Raw genomic sequence first — 14,367 nt, 5'->3', positions numbered from 1 at the left:
AGAAATATATGCTTTCCGCCGCCAGTTTCATCTAACTCGGATTCGATGTACCTTGATTGTTTATATTATTGTTGAATTAGAGGGGGGGAAATACTACTACTACCACTAATAGAAAAACTCAATATTACATGACTTGGGAACAAAAACATCAACTTATTATTGTGGTGTAATTAAAGAGGAGTACAAAACAAACTTTGTTTACATTCATTGAAAAACAGGAATCTTTTGATAAAGCTGAGGATTCTTTTGAGGAATACTAAAAATACTCTGTTTGAAACATACACCTGCCATAAAAGCCATATGTATAATAAAATAAAAAGCATGATATTGATGTCAGACAGACAGAAAAGCGTCCCTCTCTCTTGTGCTGTCCTCACTGACCTCAGATGTGCTGTTGCTAAGTTGATCTAAACTCTCCCTCCTCCAGTAGAGACAGATTGTTCCCTTTCCTCTCACAGCTGTGCGGCCTGAACACTGGAAATAACCGTCGGCCTTCGAATCAGGAGTCATGGCTGTTTAACAGTGGCAAATGCTGGCTCTACGCTGCTAAAATAGATTAAAAAACACACAGGGAGCACAAAGAAGATCAAGTGGGGGACCAATATTTCCTAAACATGCCTCAGCCCCTCTGAAACAACCGACTTACTGCAAAAGTACTCTCTGTTTAACCTTCTTAAACCTAATACATGGCCTGAATTCAATTTGATTGACTCCTTTTTTTGATTTGAAAAGGAGTCCAATGGAGGCTTTTCAGGTAGGCGGGAGTGTGTGGGGGATAAACTCCTACTGGAGAGGACACAGGGATTTTAGCCTTTGCAGACCATTTACATGCACTAAAACCTAAGACACACTACAGGAAAGGAAACCCTAAAAGCATAATAGTGCCCCTTTATATACCCCATACCCGTGTTTTTTTAGCATATTATATAAATATGAATGTCACTGTGTATGTGCGCATGCATATACAATAACTTTGCACAATATCAAAAAAGGAAGGAGACAAATCGAGCTCTTTTTACAGTTTATTGTATATATATATATTTTTTAAATATATATAACTAAAAAAGTAAGACTGTTTCAAATTCATTGACAGCTGTCCATTTATCTCATAAACGTTCTATATATATATATATTTGTATACATATACATATATATACAAATATATATCATCTTCAGTCCACGTTTGGATCCCTATACAGTGATCAGCTTTCTCTTTGTGTGTGTGTACTATTGCATAGAAAAAGGCACAGCTCTGAGGTCTGTGTAAAATACAGCCTTCGAGGAGAAAAATCAGTCTTTCTCTGCGATTTAACCCACCTCGTGGTCGGACAGCGCTAAAACAGATTCGGTATCAAACACTGGTCGACCAAGTCTCAGGAGCTTGTGTGTTGTTCGTACTATTTACATTACTTTTGGCATTGAAGCGTCTATGACAGGCTTTGGAGTCTTGACATCGGAAGGTTGGAGACGGCTGTGTGTGTATTGCTGCATGAACGGTTCGCCTTCAACTGGAAACGAAATAAAGTACAAAAGATGTAAAAAGTTGTGGCCGCAAACCCACAATAACAAAAACAACAAAGGAACATAAAAGCAGATAATAGGAACTACCTATGTGTATAAAAAATGGCTTCCACCCATAATTCCACGCTCAGATACATTCCTATCTGAAATACATTCCTGCCACACATTCTGTACACACATTTACAATCCAAATGTTCACTTCACATCAAAAATAAATATATTTACATTGAAAAGAAAAACAAGATGAATAAATACCTTCATGGACAGAAAAAAAACAAGCACTCCAAAATTCAAACATGGTGAAAGAAACAAGAGTGTCGTCTGCAAACAGTATGATCGATGCTGCTCACACTCCGCTTTGAATTCAGTTCAAACGCAGCTCACTTACGTATCAGCTGATGTCAAATGCATGCTGGGAAACTAATGATGATCCACCCAAACAAGTCAAACATCACTAAAACCTCACTGCTGCCGCCAGACACAAGGGTTGAGGGACTCTTATGATATTTAACTACATTTGAAGGAGAGCAATTCAACGTGTTGGTGATGGGCATCTCTGTGGTGTCTCTTAGCTTGCTGTGAATAGCTCGACAAATGTAGATGATATTCATTCCAACAACTAACATTCTTTAGGGGTCTGTAGCGACTTGGCATGGGAAGCGGATGGTTGCTGGTTCAAGTCCCAGGAGTACAAAGTGTGGACTGGTCCTTTGGGAACTAAACGTCACTGTGTGCAGTGCTGTGTACACTTCTTTTTTTTTGCAAGTAAAGATTTAATTTGAATGATCCACTTACATTCAAGCCACATGACAAATGGTTATGCATTATGTGTAAGGTGTCGGTTTCAGTGATGAACTTGCAGACCATTTTCACGAAACTCTGCAGTCCTCACAATATTATGAAGCATTTTAGCTTCTTTAGTCACAATGTGTAGCATTCAACGTACAAGTTAACAAAATGTCGTATTGTGTGTCTCAGGCTCATTACAAATAGAGGCTAAAATCACAGGTTTGCACGCTTTAACTTCAAACTGAGGGCTTGTGAAAAACAGACATCGTGCCCTGATATTTTATCAAATGTAGCCTCAAGAAGATTGTCACACTTCACCATGGTCTGTCTTGAAATGCATTAATAACATATAATGTTTTAAAGAATTCCAGGGCAGATTACTCTTAAAATATCATTGCATCATGAGACTTTAGGAGGAGCTAGCCAGGAAAAGCATTTTGCACTTTTTGTTTTGTTTATCATCAAGCAGCTTGAAAATGATGCAATCCAGTTGTTACTTTGACTGCTGCATAAATGGGAAGCGTTTTTTTATAATGCCTGTGTGTTTTACTGTCCTCATCTACCAATCAAAATACAAATATCTGGGTGGCAACATGCTGGTCTGAGTGCAGTTAATGGCTACATTGTGTGACTCCGCCATACACAATTAATACGATTCCTGCAAAAGCTTGTATGCCATTATGGCTGTGGATCTGTCCCTAAATGTGTGCGTGTGTGTGTGTGTGTGTGCGTGTGTGTGTGTGTAAAACCTTGGGAATCTTCATGTGACCTTGCCTCGGATGCTGCACTTAGCCTACACACTGTTTCTGCATAGTAGCCTCTGTTTGGAGTATTTTGCCAGGTTAACATAATTGTTGTACTTCAAAATCCACATTCAAATTATTCATGAGCCAGATCTAGCCCGTCTGCTATCGTGTGTTTAAAGAATCTATAAGCTGAGGGTGACAGTGTACAGCACAATGCACAGCAGGACCCTGAGATTTGGCTATAGGGCTCTTATTCTACACACAGGTAAACATACTCCAATACTTCATACCGTGCTGTAATCTGTCTATCACTTATGTTGCTAGTTCTGTATGTATCAAACCAAAAACATTAAATATTCAAATGTTTTTGTGTCCAATTCAGCCAAATTAGTATGTTTTAACAAGTCAAATCATCAACATGTGACTGGGAGTTGTTGGAGGCACAGCAATGTAAACACATGGAGCTTTCCTGCGGGCACAGCTCATTTGAATTCAGCTATAACTGAAAGCATGATAACTAGCCCGTAGATGGAGCTCATGTAAAATAGCATCCAGCACAGTTATTTGTGCCTACCAATGACAAAGTCAAAGTCAAAAATAAGCCCTGAACTGAATTCATAGCCCTGAACAACAAAAACAAAATCAAATTAAACCAATAACCAGACGATGTGTTTCAGAGCTATTCCCAAAGCGTGATTATAAAGCCGAGCTAACATAACAACGCATTCCTCGTAAAAACCTAATTATGCTTGCTTTACAAGAAGCTAAAACATCTGTAATAAGATAAAGATTAAATAATTATTATTTGATCATGTGAAATTACCTTACTTAATAATAGTTTTAACATAATACAACAAGTTAAATTAAAAAACAAACATTGAGGAGTTTCTTCTCTCTAGGCGGTTAAAGTGAAAATAACTAGAAAAAAAATACTGTAAAAACAGGAATTGAAGAAGTGGTCATTTTGAAAGGCACTCATCTGCTAAAAGTCATTGATTCCGTGTGTGTGTGTGTGTGTGTGTGTGTGTGTGTGTGTGTGTGTGTGTGTGTGTGTGTGTGTGTGTGAGAGATGTCCACTTGTATTACTATACCTGTGAGGTAAAATAAAAGGACAGAATGACTACAAAGATCTCCCATGATGAGAACGATTTGCCGGTCCTCGTGTTTTTTTCTATTTACAGTTTAGGTTTAAGGCTGAGGTTCAGGTTAAAGATTAAACTAGGATAGAGTTAACATCAGGATTAGGGGAACATAAGGAATGGAGTCAATAGAGGTCCTCACAAGTATTGAAATACAAACGTATGTATGTCTTTGTTTCCCGGTTACTTCATTTCCATATTTGGAAAGGCGAGCACAGTGCATGCACAGTAATGTGTAGTAGTAGTTGTCATAGTAGTACTAATTGACATCACAATCGATGTTTACAATTACCGACCCTTTGAAGAGTTTTAAAAAACATAAAAACAACAACCAGGAACACGCTAAAATCGATTCCCAAAAGTTCCTTCCAGTCTGTTGTCCTTATGAAACTGTCTGAGTGTTTCTGTGGTGACGGAGTCCACCAGTCACGACCCCACCAACACCTCCATGATGTGGTCCAGTTCTGTCAGATCAATTTTGAAAGGCTGATTGGCTGAAACCTGGGGGGTGGGGCCACTGTACGGCGAAGCCAGCGATTTGAGGAGGTCGTCCGCCGTCACCACCGGCGACAGTTTGGTGAGGCCGCCGCCTGCCGCCACGCCAACAGCCCCCGCCGTGGTACAGGGGTCAAAGTCATACATGGACGTGTCGATGTCGGCAAACAGGACGTCATCCAGTGCCAAGTCTGAGAGGAACCCCGAGGGGGAGGAAGAGGAGGAGGAAATGTCTACGAGGCCAGCAGGGGGCAGTGTGGGCAGAGTGTCCATCGGCCGGAGCTCGGCACAATGGGCATCCGCTAGCAAGACGCTATCTGCCTCTGGTTTAACACCCGCGGTCCTGCAGTCTCTTGGTAGGCCTGTGGGTGCGGGGGAGAGGGTTGATATGGTGGAGGGCTGGGGGAGTGGCGTGAGAGCCGGGGAGGTAGTCTCGGTATTAGCATTAGCTGCTGCTGTCCTTGTTATGGCTGTGGGAGGACCTAACTCCATGTCACTCAGAGCGGAGGGTAAACAGTCGTTGGACGAGGCCGGCACAGGGACCCGGGAGGCTGCCCGGCTCAGAAGTGCCGAAGGTAACGGGGGAGGCTGCGACGGGGGAAGCTGCGACGGGGGCGGCGACATTGGAGGAGTGGGTGGGATGGGAGTACAAAAGGCGGAATCTGTACCATCCTCCTCTAGTAAAGAGGCTGGAGTGAGGCAGGCTTCCAGGGGGGCGAGGCAGGCCCCCACATGGTTGGGGCAGGCCTGGGATGCCTGGCAGTTAGGAGGCACCATTGGGTGGGGGGAAGGCGGTGGAACGATCACCGGCATCAGCAGCGCAGAAGGCTGGGACACCTGCACTGACAGAACACCAAAGGAAGACGGCGCCTCACGGAAGCCCTCGTCCATGGGGTCGTCGGGCGGCGGCGAGGGCGGGAGAAGCAGGGGCCGCAGGGAGCCTTCCTGCTTGAGTTCGTCCTGGATGCGGCGCAGCATGTTGTTGATGAGGACCCGGCGCTCCAGGCTTGGCTCGCCGAGAGGCCGCTGGCTGTACAGCTTCATCAGGGAGATGTTGAAGATGGTCTGCCGCTGCAGGGTGTACGACACCTTGGACAGGCCCTCCGGACAGAAGCCGAGGCCCCCTCCCGCCAACGACGCCTCCAGCGTTTTGCCTTCCAACCCCTCTTCATCCTCGCCCAGCTTCCGCTTCGCACCTTTACCGAACATATATCTAGAAAAAACACAAAATCGGAGAGACGTTAGAAACATATACACAAATCATCTTTTTCTTCTATGTTAATAACTGAATTCTATCAGTAAAAGTTGCAAGAAAAACAACTAAAGAATTATCAGAGTAATTGCCATTCAGCTTCCTGTTGATTGAAAATTGATTAATCAACTCATCCTTTAAGCTCTTGCGTCAGACAAAATGAATGACCCTGTGGTCTGGAATGGTGACATTTAACATACCTGTTTGTTAATGAACTATTCTGCTACTGCAAAAAAAGATATTCACCTGGCCATTGGGGTTATTGTACATCATGAGCCCTCCTGGTTCTCAGCATTAGATCATAATTGTTACAACATCTCTCCTAACTGAAATGTGACATATTTACCACCAGAGAAGTTTATATACTGCAACCAAGCAGCTTAACCATGGTGATTTAAAAAGCTGCTTAAACACAACAAGCTTACTGCAACGGGGATTTAAAAAAAAAAAACATACATTGAAACCAAGGGCAGCTGCACCGCTGCATACTGTCACCCAGCACAGTCACACACACACACTAGTTATGTAATAGCAGCGTTCCCCGCTGTACCACATGATCATAGGCAATATTTAAGCCCCACCCCCCTCCATCCTCCTCCCTCCTGCCATATCTGAATTGCACATTGGGTCACTTATACCACTTCCAGATAGCACGCTGGAATGCCTGATAAACCAAATCATTGTTTCAATACATGTACTAAAATAAATATTGTTTATTGGGCAGTCCATTTCTCTTTTTAAACCACACTTTATATGTGTTCCCCTCGACTTCTTTCCGTAGATTAAAAGATATTATAGGTTGTTGTTAGTATTTCTATTCCTGTTTTCCGTACGGTTCTCCAAAGCAGGCTGGATTCTGACCCTGGACGGGAAGAGCATTGTGAAGGAGGGTCAGTTGATGCAGTTAATACAGAGACCCCTGACCAGCGTCAGAGTCACTCTAATGGTATATTGTTGGGGGGGTTGGGCAGGGTGGCGGCAAGAGACATACCGAGCATTAGCAATCCTGTCCATTCCCTTTACATCATGTGCATTTATTTTGCTTTTTTGATCCGTTTATTTATGCTAATGATCCGATGGTGTCATTATTAGTGCAAAGCGAGAAGGGCAGCCAATAGAAAGACAGGAACGTTCAATAGAAGGAGGGAAAGCAGGAATCGCTGCAGTATGTTTGACTGTAATCCAGGCTGACAGGCTCATGCAGCCAGTTGCTGTCTACACACACACTGCGCATGCGTCTCCACACACACACACACTCACACTCACACACACACACACACACACACACACACACACACACACACACACACACACACACACACACACACACACACACACACACAGGAAGTGTGAGCTGCAGGCCCAGTCACCACGACTGGTTGGTTGCCATGACAAACAGAGTCAGCTGGGATTTCACCCTGAGAGATGACAAAGAATGGGATGGGGGGAGGGGGATGGAGTGGGTGTGCTGGGGTGGGGGGGCAGGAAAGAGGAAGATGAGGAGGAAGTAGAAGAGGAGGTGAGAGATTGGTCTGGAAAAGGAAAGGTGGAAGGGGTTTGAGCAACTTTTTCTCCTCCTCCTTTTTAAACTACTGCTGAAGAGCCGTTATGGAACTCTTCATCCAAAATGTTAGCAGGTTAGCTTAGCGGTATATCACTCTTGGTGTTTCCTTTCTTTCTTCATGGAAACGGTCACACGCCAGATGCTAAAAAAGACAAGGTCTATAATGTTAACATGAAAAGTATAAAAAGGTATATTATTTTGTTAATGAGGTGTTAGCCATTTCCCACGGCGTCAAGCTTTATGCTAAGCTAGGCTAACCATGTCAGAATCCATTGCTGACACACAGATATGTCTCTGATTTAACTCTCAAGACAGAAGACTAGTTTAATTGCCCAAATGAACTTTCTCTAACAATTAATCTATTAGGCTCATTTATCAAAATAAGAGCGGTTAAACATACAGCTAACTAGCACTGTTAGCTTTATTAGACACTAAAACTCAGTGTGTTACAGACAGCCACCCTGGACTAACAGACAAATCAAAGAGTAGCTTTTACATTGCTTTAACTTTCTTGAGCTAAACTATAAGCTAGCACAAAAAGGCTGTTAATTCACTGCATATTAGCAGCCATTTCTTTCTGGCTAAATACTTGAAATAAGGTCTGTGGTTAACATAAGTTCAAAAGACATTTGCGTTCTGTTCTAACACCTAAAATAACTCAGTAAATACCCCACTGGTTAATGTCGGAAGCTTTTGTGAGTCATAAAAACCGCAGATGCTAACAAGTGTCTAAAAGGGACTACAAAACGTCATAAAGCTGAACATTAGCAGCTGTTAGCTTAGCAGTGGAAACGTAAAGTCGTGTGACTGATGTAGTTCATTATAGCCTGTATTTTCTGCAATATACCGAATTGTAGAAGAAAAATCCTTCTTATTTCATTTTTGATTAGCTGCCTAATCAAAAATGAAATAAGAAGGATTTTTCTATCAGATACTCTTGGGAACTTCTCCAAAATACGTCATAACTCCACTCTTTTTCTAAGTAACGGCAAAATGTAAATCCTTTGTAATGTAACAGTAGGTATTTTGATGTTCCTGACTTTTACTCATGCTCTATGAGTCCCTGCGTTCATTGGAGCTGCTCATGGTCTTTTGAGGAGAAGGGCCAATCACAGTGAGTGTCGAAGACACAGAAACCGAGAGAGCAACAGAGAGACTTTCAAAGCAGTTTGCTGCTGTGTGATTGAGAGCTGAAGCAGCTGCGCATGTCTTACTTACTGACTCATGGCAGGGTGTTTAGACACACACACACACACACACACACACACACACACACACACACACACACACACACACACACACACACACACACACACACACACACACACACACACACACACACACACACACACACACACACACACACAGTGTAGGGCTGACATACCAGAGGTGCCCCACCCCTTACATTCCACTTCATTATCCTCCTCCTCCCTTCCCTTTTCCTCCACCTCTTCTCTTTTGCAGTCACTATATAACCTCCTTTCCATATATATTGTGAGCTATGTCTGAATATGATTACAGCAGAAGAACAGACAACAGATCATAAATGAGAAGAGCAGATATACCACAGCAGTGGAGGAGAACTCCACACCGAAATGGAGCAACGTTCTTCATTAAAGGTCACTGTGACTTCACGCGCCCACTGTTGTCTGTTTGAAAAGAACTGTCCCAAAACTACCTTTCCAAAAGGTTTTCCAGCAAGTAAAAATAGCTCAAGGTCTCTTGAGAGCGTCTAGGCAGAGAAGCAAGCAGCTATGACTAGAAATCAAACCAGCCTTTTTGAAGGTCAGAACTATTGCTCATATTTTTGGACTGAAGCTCACAATGAATTTATTTTGAATTGTATGGCATTATTTTTTATTTGGACAGCTAGAAATATTACAAGTGTTAAATGTAACTATTTATATAATTACATAATCAATCAAACTACATCGTAGCATCATATCAGATCATAAACACGTTAACTTAACACTAACAAATTTAATAACAACCTATGACTTCATCAATTTATGTAATAAAAATATCAAATGAAATGTTTTCCATTGCAGAACTTCCTCTTTTTTTTTGCTGGAGAAAATGCGGAACGGATACCAAACAAATTGATAATCAATATATAATAGTTTTTTCCAGCAGAGCAATCAGATCTGTGAAAATAACAATACTTTAAAAAACAATTTCCATTTGTTCTGAAACAACCAAGCTTTTAAATAAATTGCTGATGATACCCTATAATTGTTAAGGATATCCACAATCTGAAATGTAACCTAAAAATAAAAGCCCTGCGTGTGTGTTTTTGCACAAGATCATATGAAAAGTTGATGACGTCTTCAGGGAACTGGGCCTTAGTAGTACAATTGTAATATTAAGCACAGAAAAAAAGCAGTGAGCTTAAAAATGAATGCATAAATATCTAATCACAACTACTGCATAAGAGCACTTTTCACATTTAGAACGGAGGAGTGTGTTTGTGAGCATGAGTGTGTGTGTGTTAGCCAATTAGGCCTGCAAACACACATCAGACATGTGGGCCGAGCGTATGATTCCAGGAGCTAGCTGGCTGGGTTGAGTGTGTGTGTGTGTGTGTGTGTGTGTGTGTGTGTGTGTGTGTGTGTGTGTGTGTGTGTGTGTGTGTGTGTGTGTGTGTGTGTGTGTGTGTGTGTGTGTGTAATATGGGGTAGTGCAGTGCTAGTGGACAGACTGCAGTGATATTATGATCCTGTAACCGGATACGCTGGTTTCCATGCCTAAACAGCACATACCACCCCCCCTCCACATCGGGCTATTTCAGGGTTCTCTGGATGCATGGTGTATGGACATGTGGTGCACACTACGCTGCTGCTGCAGGTGGATGAGCGCAGCGTTGTGCTGGGTGCTCAGTACGACATGGATTCATCTCAGCACACGCATGAAGGCGTACAGGAGCACACTTCACATTAATAGTGCTTCCTCCTGGCTGTAATGCATCCAGCTCTGCACACCAGGATGACTCTCTCCAACTCACAGTATTTGAGTGTGTTTTTGTGTGTGTGTGTGTGTGTGTGTGTGTACATTTGTCTCTCCCGCACACAGTATAGTAGTAGTAGTGCAGGGATGATGTATTTCTGAAGGCTGAGCTGGATGTTAGCGACACAAGGGCTCCCTCCACTAAATGAACTTTTCCATTTGATTTTGGAATGTTGCAGAAAATAAGATCTTTGGCATCTCTGGAAACAGCGTTGTAGGCGGGGGCCTGTTCATTCCCATGAAAGTTGCCCAATATCAAATCTAGTCAAAATGGCCCTGATCTAGAGAGCAGAAGTACCTGTATCTCGGCCAAGTTAAGACCCCAATGATTTAAGTAAAGGGTTAAGTGTTCGTACTGGGTAGTTGATTACGTTGAACAAAAATGATCTGCTGATTTACAGAAGTCTCTCCCAATGTCAGCTGATTGGAAAAAGTATTTTTGGGCCCAAACATGATGTCACAGACTCAGCAGTTGTAGGACTGCTGGTTGGCGTATTTTTTCTTTTTGTTGATTTTGATTTGATATATTATAGTAATTCATTTTGATGTGTTGGCCCTCTAAAGATATATTTTCTTAAAATGTATATTTAAAGATATATTATTTAAAGAATATGTATATACAGCTCCGGAAACTAATTAAGAGACCACTCCAAACTGTGCTTAAATCTTGATCTCTACATGTATGGCATTCCAGTGTCTGTTGAATTCCAACAGATAAAAATTGTCAGTAGTTTATAAAATACAATAAAAAAATAGAATAATAATTTGACTCAAAGACAAATCTATAAATAATAAAACAAGAGAAAATGATAATGCTGAAGTGGACCCTTCATTTTTTTCCACGGCTGTATATTATCTATACTATAGCTTACACTGGTACTAGACTGAGCTACAGTAAGCTGTCAAACCCCCTACGAGCTGAAACTTCTTAAATAATATATTTTGACAAAAGCGGAACTACAAGGGAGGATAGGCATTAGTGACGATCAAAAAGCAAAACACATAAACCAATCATGTGGTTGAAAACAATTTCTCTAATGTGTGTGTGTGCATGCCACTAATTTGTCGAATTGTGTGTGTGTTTGTGATTGTGTCTTCCCTTGTAGTGATCATAAGTGCTCACATGACAGAGGTCAGCTGGGCACAAGGCAGGGAATACGCTACGATCTCTTACGTAATGGCAGACCTGGTTACAAAACACGAGTGCTCCTGCTGCGCCACACGCAGCGTCCCGGTGATAAAGCCTCAGTGGAGCGAGCTCAGGGGGAATCCAACCACTAGGCTCAAGAAGAGCAGATATAGTGTCTGCATATGCTACATTTTGAAGTTAATTAGCAGATGCTGCTTTTAATTCATTTTGCGATCAATAAGTGCTTATTATCAAGTGCAACCCCAGTTCAAATTAGCTAAATGAATGGCTTTTTGTAGTAGGGCTGCATCTAACTATTTTTACTATCTGCTAATTATATTCCTATATCAATTTATATATAGTTTGTTTTAATAAAGGAAGAAGAACACCAAAAACATTACCTTTAAAGGGGCTCTATTATGTTCTTGTTTTTTTCCTGTAGTGTTATATAGTTTTTTGTGCATGTAAATGGTCTGCAAAGGCTAAAGTCCCTGTGTTCCCTCCAAAGAGAGTTCCCCCCCGCTGCCTGAAACACCTCCACTGGACCCCTCTTCACTTCCGTTTCATAGTGACATCATGTTGTAAGACTTGCCCTTCTGTTGGCTAGCCCTGGATCTAGATTAATACTGAACAAAACCCAGAGGTATTGCGGTTGACCAATCACAACAGAGCCAGCCAGCTAACCAATCACAGTCTGGCTTCAGACAGAGGGTGAAAATAGGTGCTGCAGCACAGGCAGTATAAGAAAAATAAAGAGCTTTCTGAACATTAAAGCATGGAGACATGTCCCAGGAGACAAATACAAACATGAACCTGAAACTTAATATAATATATCCTCTTTAATGTACATTTACATTGTATGGAGCCAGAGGTAGAGGCAGTAGAAATCCTGCATCCTATTCCTTTGTAGAACGAGAACGTAACAAACCACCCCATGCACCTTCCCGGTACTATGGTGGTTAAAGGGACAATCCACTGTTTTACAAAAAGTCAACACCATGTGCATCACTTTCACATAAGTGTGCAGTAAGTCATGATGATATACACACATGCACTGTAAGTGTGTGTTACTCCCTCTCACACACAAAACACACACACACACACACACACACACACTTAAGTCTATAAATAAAAAGCAGCAGAAGAGAGCAGATTTAGGTCAGCAGACGTGTGTTCATGCCGCTGAGCGCTCCACTCTTTCCACCAAGCCTCTTCAGGGGAGAGGGGGGGGGGTGACGAAGCCTCAGAAGCTACAGAAACCTCCAGCGTCAATATGTCTGGTCAGTGGGTGTACAGTATGCATGGTAGTCTCCGCCGTTTTCTACTGCAGCGTGTGCCTTATTACTGCAGCATGCACCGTATCCCAGCAGCCTGCCTGACATTACCACGCTGCCCACCTTGTTACAGCGGCAGCTTCTTCAGCGCTGCAAGTGTCATCATTTTTTACTGCAGGCAGCACGCTTACTACTTAAGCATAATCCTTGTGAATGCAGTACGAGCCCTATTACTGTACATGAAGCTTCAGCGCTGCACTGTGAGCTTCATTACTGTCACTAGTTAAATGTATCACTGCTGAAGGTATGTGTCCTTCATATGCAAGATACCTCGTTATCATTGTAAATTCAAGCCTAAGAGAGTGACAGAAAAGCCTGCACCTCATGTTTGCCAATACATTTTTCATATAGAGCCCTGTGGAGAGGATTTCATGATTGTGCCCGCCCAAAAATGTACCCCCCAGATATTCTTGTGGTGGGTTTGAAGAAAAAGCAGCAAGCAGGGCACAAAGGTAGGGGATTAGGAGAGACTACTGCGTGATGAAAACAAAATCAGGCTTATGCTTCTTGGGGTTTACTCTTTCCTGTAGAGTTATATGGGTTTGTGTGCATGTCAATGGTCTGCAAAGGCTAAAATCTCTGCGTTCCCTCCAGAGGGAGTTTCTCTCCCACACACTCCCCCCACTGCACTCCTTTGTTTACTTGTGTACATTTCAGACACATCTCTAAGAGGTTAACCAATAACAACAGAGACAATCAGAGCAGACTGGGCTCTGGTTTCAGACAGAGGGTGAAAAGAGGTGCTGCCGCACAGGCAGTATAAGAGGAATAAAGAGCTTTTGGAACAGTGAAGTATGGAGACATGTCCCAGTAGAGACACAAAATACAAATATGAACTGGAAAATTAGAACGACATGTCCTCTTTAAACTGAAGGTCCACTATATGTCTGTTTGTGAAGCTTTAATACTGAAGTGTAAAGGGGAGGTTAATCAGAATTAGCACTTGAGATAGTCTGCTCCTGGAAATATTTCTGTAAATGAATTTATTTCAAAAAATATATATAGGAGGGCTGCACAAATAATCACATCTTATTAAAATTGCACTGGACTGGTGCACTTTTCACAGTAACACAGTATTTAGTAAAGGTAAACTATTTAAAATGATCAGATTAAGTATTGTCGAGCTGCAGAGAAGATCCAGCCTACACACAGTATTCTACAGATTTATTACAAAATCCTTGTTTATTACTGACGCAGTTACAAAAATCACACCAGGGTCATGTATAGTCTCAAAAATGACCATTTGCTCTTTTGTTCCAAATCATGTGGCAATATCAGTCAAAAATAATTGCAATTTTTCCAAATCGTGCAACCACAACATTTCCTGAGGGGATCTGAACTCAGCAAAAAGAGGCTTTCCTCTCCCACCTATCAACCATCTAAAGTTGTTAAAAT

General features: G+C 42.0%; 1 protein-coding gene across 2 annotated transcripts in view; it reads right to left on the bottom strand.

Annotated features, from left to right (window-relative positions):
- Nucleotides 1-1,009: 1,009 nt before the first annotated feature.
- Nucleotides 1,010-14,367, bottom strand: part of sertad2b (SERTA domain containing 2b) — a 38,896-nt gene continuing 25,538 nt past the window's right edge. For both annotated transcript variants that reach the window (XM_063875087.1, XM_063875086.1), the window contains exon 2: nt 1,010-5,903. In XM_063875087.1, coding sequence (XP_063731157.1) covers nt 4,622-5,899 — 1,278 coding nt within the window. In that variant the 5' untranslated portion in view covers nt 5,900-5,903 and the 3' untranslated portion in view covers nt 1,010-4,621. The remainder of the gene's footprint in view (nt 5,904-14,367) is intronic.

Source organism: Eleginops maclovinus, chromosome 22 (genome assembly GCF_036324505.1).
Source record: "Eleginops maclovinus isolate JMC-PN-2008 ecotype Puerto Natales chromosome 22, JC_Emac_rtc_rv5, whole genome shotgun sequence".
Taxonomy (NCBI): Eukaryota; Metazoa; Chordata; class Actinopteri; order Perciformes; family Eleginopidae; genus Eleginops; species Eleginops maclovinus.
Note: the sequence above shows the minus strand (reverse complement) of the source record. Positions and strands in the feature narration are given on the sequence as shown.